Raw genomic sequence first — 8,281 nt, 5'->3', positions numbered from 1 at the left:
GACGCCCGTTCCCCGGAGGCGAACGCCGTCCCCGCGAACAAAGCAGGGAAAGGGGGCAGGCGGGCTCCCTCGGGGACAAAGCCGGCGGCTCCCAGCGAGCCGTGCACCTGCCTTCCCCAAACAGCCTGCTCTGGCAGCGCCCGCCTCTTCAGATGTAATTGTTGGACCGAGAGCAAGGGCGCTGCAGATGGGTTTAGCTCGCTCGCTCGCAAAGGGGTTTGCTAAATTATTTTCTTTTTGCCGTGAGCTCCCCCCTTGCCTTGTCAGTGGTTTTTTTCTTGCTGTTTTAGGCTTGGGTTTTGAACGGCTTGCGAGCCTTATGGGGAGCTGTACCCATTGTAACTGGTATTTTTGTATGAAGGAAGAGCGATCAAGTAATACTCGTGCAGCAGTACAAAGTAAAATTCAGGAGTTTTTAAAGCGCGGTGTTGAAGCTGACACAATGCAGAAAACATTTCTGCTGCTTGTAGAGCCTTACATCACCCAACAAAATGAGAGTCATGACAGTGCTGGATGTGAGCTGCTGCTGTAGCGATTGTTCCGCTAAAAAAAAAAAACCCGAACAAAAAAACCACCCCCCATCCCAACCCAAAACTACAAACTCCTCTCCTATGTTCAGTTCCCCGCCCCTCCCCGCTCTCCTCCTCCCCCCAAATAAGCCAAATGCGTGATAAGGTAATGGAAAACTGGGTGAGTAGTGCAGTTGTATGCCTAGTTGTATAAAACTGCTACCCAGAATCACAGCTGAAGATGCTGAGATCTGCAACAAGAGAGCACAGAATTTACACTATCTTTATATCTTCTGCTCTAATCCCGCAAAGATTACTAAATTCATAGTGTGTTCAGGTTGAGTATAGTATTTTTATTCTTACGGGGGCAGGCAGACTTCTTTATCTAGCACTGTGGGCTATCATCTTTTCTAGTGAATGTTAATTTTTGCCGTTCAAATTATTCCTTTGATCTCATTTTACAGGCTTCTGGAGTAACAGTGAATGATGAAGTCATAAAGGTTTTTAATGACATGAAAGTAAGGAAATCTTCAACCCCAGAAGAGATTAAAAAAAGAAAGAAAGCCGTTCTCTTCTGCTTAAGTGATGACAAAAAACAAATAATTGTAGAGGAGTCAAAGCAGATATTGGTTGGTGACATTGGAGATACTGTGGAGGACCCCTATACAGCCTTTGTGAAGTTGCTACCTTTGAATGATTGCCGATACGCTTTGTATGACGCCACATATGAGACAAAGGAATCTAAGAAAGAAGACCTGGTATTTATATTCTGGTGTGTAAAAGCAAAGCTTGCTGTTAAAATTGAATATTCTGGAGTTAACACTGGATGACTGAATAACTGTCTTGTTGTGGTTTTCTTCTTTCCTTTAAAGGGCTCCTGAAAGTGCACCTTTAAAAAGCAAGATGATCTACGCAAGCTCTAAAGATGCCATTAAAAAGAAATTTACAGGTACAGACCTAAAAATGTTTCACTCATTAATTATAATGCCGTTTAGATGTTGAGGTTCTCACAAGTACGTTGTTGTCCATCTGTCTTTCAGGTATTAAACATGAGTGGCAAGTAAATGGTTTGGATGATATTAAGGACCGTTCAACACTCGGAGAGAAACTGGGAGGCAACGTGGTAGTTTCACTTGAAGGAAAACCCTTATAAAAAGACAGACAAGTGCCATCTGGATCGAAGGAGCTTCCATTTCTGCAGCTCGTTCAATTGGAATAGTATTAGTTTCCCCATCCCTTCCCTTCTCAAAAAATAAGTCCCTTCCCTAATGCCCCTGAAGGAGGTGTCATTGTTAAGCAGTCTACCAGTGATTGCCATTAGACTCTTTAATCCTGGTAGTTTTATGTAGGATCCAAGGAATGCTTTCACGTCATACTCTTAGCCAAAACTGACGTTGCAGGCATTCCTTGCAACATGTACAATGAATGTGATAGTCAATGTGAATAGTCTAGCAGACAGCAAAGGGTAAGCTAATTGAATGCCTTGAAAGTATTGTCCACTGGTCGGATGGTAGACTCTCTACAGTATTACTTACAGTTGCACTTGATTGCAGTTCCATGAGGCTCTTGTGCATTCATACACCTCACCTGCCTTGACAAGCCTATTTTTGTGACATGGCAGCACACAACACTATGCATTTAAAGCACTTTTTTGTAATATGTTTGACCCCCCCCCCCCCAAAGGAATGCCAATTAAGTTGCTGTAACTGTGTCATCAAATTATTGTAGTACCTCAGTTTCATTCCTGTTACATGCATATCTTTATAAATGAAGTAGCTGTTATGATGCCTTTTGTTTTCCATTGAATGTACACTACTGAACAGGAGTAGAAGTTATCTGTTTACCATGTGAGTCTTGAAACACTATAAAGTTTTGTAAAACATCAGTCATGGTGGCAATTTCTGTATTAAAAAGAGCCTTAAATGGAACATTGTTTTTTGAGATCAAAAACTGGCCACGTTGCAATAAAACTTGTGGCTTATTACAGAATGTTGCCTTGTTTTCATTGGAAAATACAGTTTTTAAGTATGTTTAATTTAAGCACATTTCAAATAACTTCCGTGGAAAGTATTGTAAAGATAAACAATCATTAATCTCATCTTAAATAATGCAAGTTTTTCATTCCTAATCATGATTTAGGAACTGCTTTACAATACTTTGTGGCTCTGTTCTGATCATTTGTAAAGGACCTGATCCTAGTTCACCATTAAAGTAAAGAAGCTACCACTACTAGAGACCATTAGTTCCATGACACGCTTGTGTCAGAAATGTAAAAATACGAAGTAATTGACCACGCAGTGTGTTTTGTACCTGAATGTTCTTAAAGTTCTACATGTCAGAGTAAAACCTCGCACGAAATCTTACAGCTCGCCGTCTTTTTTGGTAAGATGATGTGTAATGACAGTTACACGACACGCAAATATGAATCCAGTAAATAATTTTTGTTTCTTGAGTGTTGCAGTTAAGGTGGACTTGGTACAAGAAATAGCCTAAATGAACCGTTCTACTTGTTAGCTTCTATGTAAATAGAACTGGAAAGTGTGTGCCGCTACCGAGGCTTGCATCGGGGACATGTTTTGGCTGGGAGCCAAATAATGCTCTCCTTATAGAGAATTTGATCTGCTCTGTGTGAGCAATCCTCCGTTAGCCAGAGCTATTTATGGCCAACACATGCTTTTGTATCTTGTCATCGTTATCCACAAATGGCAAAACTGGACATGATTCTCCTGGTATGCATAAAGGAGTGCTGTTAGGCAGCCACTCGCAGCTGAACTGTACATGCTGCTAGAAGGAATGCTCTTTATCATTACCTTATTTTAAAAAGTTGGTAGAGCAGAACTGTGGAGCTTTTAAATATGGGCCCTTTATGTTCAGTCGATAGCCCTTTTTCAACAAGGAAGCGGATAATCGTCAAAATCTTTTATCTTTTTTTTTTAATAGTTTAAATAACCTAGTGGTACTGTGTTTAGGCTCTCTTGTCCTGTAGAACTTTAAGACTTTGTTTCAGGCTTCTGGCTATCCCTATGACTTGCACACCTCATTGTGTTAGCTGTTCTATGTAGACTAAACTTTACTAGAACTTAACTAAAAAGGCATGATGACCACTGACTTACTAAGTGTATTAATAAGTCTTGGTTTTGTTCTACAAAACTCTCCTTTCAGGTACCTTTTAAGGTTGAGAAGTAACTGATGGTATGCATGTTGTCTAGATTAAAAAGAAAAAATCTTTTTATTCCTTAAAACAGTCTCTTTATTTCTGATTATTCACGTTGTGTGCAAAGCCTGGTTTAATGTAAAGATCTACTTTGTGCTTTATGTTTGACTTGAGTTCAGTACGGTATAATGAAATGATCTTTTAACTGATTTTCACAAGGTATAAATGGTTTCTTTAGAAAAAGCCAAAACTGAAAATGTTAAATTTTAATAAACCATTTGAATTTCATTTTAGACAGTAAACTTTTTTAAGCAGTACTGTGTGTAAATTTATTGTTTGTCTCTGCTGCAAACAATCTGGAAAGATGTCTGTGGCTTCTAAGTTGAATATTAAAGGTTACTTTTTTTTTTTTTTTTAAACTAGCTTAGGTGTATGTTCACTCAGTCCAAGTAGATACAAAATTGAAGCACAAACTATTTATGTAGGATTCCTACCAAAACAAGTTTTGGATCCAAAAGGATCAGCCTGCCTTCAGTTTGTTCTTGAAATGACTGACTGATGCGAGGTCCAATTCGGATGGCTTGCTTTTAAAAAAATAAAAAACCCCCAATGAAGTGCTACAGAACTGTTACTGTTTGAATTATAAAACAAATGAGAGACAGCTGGCATCTGTTCCAAAATGGTTTGTCAGCTGTTGTTTTCTGTCATTATGCAAAACGGCAAGGGCCTCATTGTGATCGAGAAGTGGAGGCAAATCCTCTCAAGTTGAATATCTTCTGTGTATCTCCGTGTAGACGTGACTTTTGGGTATCTTGGCTTCAGTTATTTTATTGATAAAGAAGTGTTAAATAAATTTTTCAGTAGAGTAGCTTGTGCAGAAATGGCATTTTTCTTCTAAAAAAAAGACTTCAAAACCAGCAGTTGTTTTGTTTGATTTGGTAAATCCTGGAAGAGGTATAGACATACGGGTTTGATTTCTCCGAAAAGAGAAATCGGTCGAAGACTAGTGTGAGTAGGTGAGGTTTATGCTTGTGGCGATTTTAGAAATGCAAAGCTTAAATTTATATGGACTTGAGTGTAAGAATCACTCCCAGTCAGATCACGAAATGGATTTTGAGTATGTTCAGTTAAAACCCAAAGTGTTTCTCTAAGTGGAAGAGTCTTTTCCTGCTGTGCCGTTCCCTCAGAACGAGTGATGGAATACAGCAATTGCCACAATTTGTTAATAAGCTTTACTTTCTTATGCCAATTCCAGTATAAACCAAATTTTCATGTCTGCCTATTTTTTATAAACTTCTGTAAGTTCCCCTTAGTTTGTGGTGGCGAGTTAATGATTGTAGAGTGAAAACACAGCACTAACGGTGGATGAAAGATCATCAATGTAGCACCTGTCTATAAGTACTGAATTTCTTTGAAATATTTCTGATTTTGAAAACCTGGTATAAATAAAATTAATTTAAATGTCTTCAGATGTTGAGTATGTTTGTGTGCTAGGCAGCACTTACACTAATCGCTTTGCTGTTGTCTTTGGATTGGGAGAAGCCCAGACGCTGTGAAAGGAGAGATCGTGGAGTAAATGCGTGGAATATGGGCATTTTTGTAATGGGTTTCACCTACAGCCCATTCAGTTCAGTACCCAGCTGTAGCAAAAGCCAGCACCGGTGGCTCGGGAGATAGGTGTAAAGAAGTTTTTAGTGGGTCGGTGCTGGATAACCTTTTTCTTGTGCTGGGTCCCAGCTCATACGTTCAGAAAATCAGATGTTTTTTTTAAAAAGGTAGCAAAAAGTGTGTTTACACTGACAAGTCATTTTTAATACTGGGAAGAAATCGAGCTGATGCGATGTGAAAAAGGTGACTCCATGAAGGATGATCAAAAGATTATCCTTTTGGTATCAGTGGTATCTCTCCTGTTAATGTAAAATTTCTTGGATCTAGGAACAGCTTAACTGGAAGAGAGTTAATTTTGTAAACAAAGTGTCAAGAAACAGCTTCATTGGATCCTCGGGAGAAGAGGGGCTTTTACACTGTAGATTAACAATCTTTTTAGTGTTTACCTAACATAAGCTTTCTATGTGGCTGTAGGGGACATATATGAGAACACGCATTAAAAATGAGTGAAAGGTCTCTTTATGAAATTAAGTATCTTTATACAAATAACTGCTTAGTTAAAAAATACTCAGTTCTTACTATATTCATATCCAGTGCTTGATACCCTACTGAATTTGGGCATTTCCCTGCCTCACCCCCCATGCTGTAAAATCTACGGTAACCCCCATACATCTTACTATTCCTTGCATTGCTTATCTCTGCCATCTACTAAATTTCTTGGATCTAGGAACAGCTTAACTGGAAGAGAGTTAATTTTGTAAACAAAGTGTCAAGAAACAGCTTCATTGGATCCTCGGGAGAAGAGGGGCTTTTACACTGTAGATTAACAATCTTTTTAGTGTTTACCTAACATAAGCTTTCTATGTGGCTGTAGGGGACATATATGAGAACACGCATTAAAAATGAGTGAAAGGTCTCTTTATAAAATTAAGTATCTTTATACAAATAACTGCTTAGTTAAAAAATACTCAGTTCTTACTATATTTATCCAGTGCTTGATACCCTACTGAATTTGGGCATTTCCCTGCCTCACCCCCCATGCTGTAAAATCTACGGTAACCCCCATACATCTTACTATTCCTTGCATTGCTTATCTCTGCCATCTACTAACAATATCTGAAAAAATACAAAAGTGAAAAAGCCTTTCATAGGAAATTCAAACAGGTAACAATTTACGTTGTTTATGTGATGAAATGATAGAATTTTCTTTTTATATTGTAAGGCTTACAGCAAAAACGTGCGCTATTTGGAGGCACTGAAAGTAATTCTGACATTGCCTTTTTAATACCTCACTGTAAGTCAATATTTCTGTTGTCAGGTTTACTTCATAGTTACTTAGAAAACTAACGATTGGAAAAGAAACTTGAAGGTGCTGCTGATTATTTTTAAAAGTTCCTAAATGTCAATTCAGATGATAAAAAAATATACCAACGTCAATTTCCTGCTGTTAGCTTAATTTTTATTCTTGTGTGAACAGGCTTAGGAATGTGCCTGTAGCTGTAATCATGCCTTCTCCTCTTCCACCTCTTTATTTTTAAAAACAGCTGTGTCACTGCAAATCCCTACCATCTGCCCACCATCTTCTGTAAAGCTTTACGGACAATCTCCACTTGTACCTTTTAGTATCTATTTTTCCCCTCTCTTGTTTGTGATTGTAGGGATTTGATTTAGAAAAACTAAACGCTGTAATACTATGCTCCTCAAAAGCTTTTCTATTATGCAGAAAGTTAAAAGCATCAGTTACTCTCTGGTGAGCACAGCTGCAGGGTATACATTGGCTTGAAAAAAGAGATGTGATTTTGACAACCGGTTTAGAGAGCCTTATTTGTGTCTGCTTCCTCTTAGTGGCAGCACTGCTTTCATCTGTGACCTTCTATTAAGGCTAATGCGAGAGCTAAGCTTTTCTTCCATTTTAGCTGTTTCAACAGAAAATTGAATGTGCATGTAGCAAACAAGGTGCAGAGAAGCAGAGGAAGGTTTAGAAGAAGCAGTTTTTCATAAAGACCTGTACATCTGAGGGGGGGAAAAAAGGGTTACAGCACAACAAAACAAGGGTTACAGTTACAACGAAAGGATTTGTTTCCTTTTAATTTCAGCATGAGCTTGCAACTGTAAAGACTGGCTTATGTTATCTTTTGCTCTGCCTGAACATACTGATTCCACAGTCTCAACTGTCTCCATGCTTTTAAGCAATGAAATGTGAACACACAGCTCTGGATCGGTGAAACTCGTTTTACTCCTATAAATATGAAGCCATGCTATAATGGTGCTTTTGGTTAGCGATATCGTATAGGTGGTGCACCTCAGCTGCATTTGAACAACCCTTTAAAAATGCGTATTTTTTGATTATACCAAATACAGTAATTAAGCTATTACATTGGGAGTGAGGATGATCTGGTGTAGTTCTTAATTAGGTGACTGCAAGTGACAAATATAATTTATGGTCATATTTTAGAGTCTTAGCCCTGTTGTTTAAGCGTGACTTAGAGATGAAACGCTTCCCGGTCTACAGAATTCATTGCCTGCATAAATTCTTTTAAGAAGCAGTAGCATAATTTTAGCTCTTTGTTGACTATTACTGATGCAGAATCTGTCACCTGAAGGTTTTTATTCTTCTGCGTTGGTGAATTCCCTTTGTAGTGCTGCATTGTTTCTCTGCATCCACACTTCAAAATCAGTTCCCAGAACTCTCCTTCCAAGTAACCAGAATTCCTAAACAATATTTATTCTGCATGACTAAAGTAGAAAGGCATCTTGTAGAATGCCCATAGGAAACAAATGCATGGCATTAGCCTACGTGGCCACTGAACATGTTTGGCCCTGCATGCCATCGGTGACTGTTGGGTTACTCTGATGAGAACGTCAGCCCACTCAGGTTTGTGTGCAACAGCCCAACCCAGAAAATTTGTGGAACCAGAAAAGAATGTCTTAATTTTTCTCAGATAAAGGCTTTACAAGCTGGCTGAATGCCTTGTTCACTGGTAAGGCTGAATGAAACAGCTATCAGGGT

General features: G+C 38.6%; 1 protein-coding gene across 1 annotated transcript; it reads left to right on the top strand.

Annotated features, from left to right (window-relative positions):
- The first annotated feature begins 973 nt into the window (after window positions 1–973).
- CFL2 (cofilin 2) lies at window positions 974–5,128 on the top strand. Its single transcript, XM_009290376.1, has 3 exons — window positions 974–1,281; window positions 1,382–1,458; window positions 1,550–5,128. The coding sequence occupies exons 1-3, from the start codon at window positions 1,022–1,024 to the stop codon at window positions 1,660–1,662; spliced, it is 450 nt and encodes a 149-aa protein (XP_009288651.1). The 5' UTR covers window positions 974–1,021; the 3' UTR covers window positions 1,663–5,128.
- The last annotated feature ends 3,153 nt before the right edge of the window (window positions 5,129–8,281 follow it).

This window comes from Aptenodytes forsteri, unplaced genomic scaffold (genome assembly GCF_000699145.1).
Source record: "Aptenodytes forsteri isolate BGI_AS27 unplaced genomic scaffold, ASM69914v1 Scaffold108, whole genome shotgun sequence".
Lineage (NCBI taxonomy): Eukaryota > Metazoa > Chordata > Aves > Sphenisciformes > Spheniscidae > Aptenodytes > Aptenodytes forsteri.
This window is presented reverse-complemented; position numbering and strand designations above follow the sequence as displayed.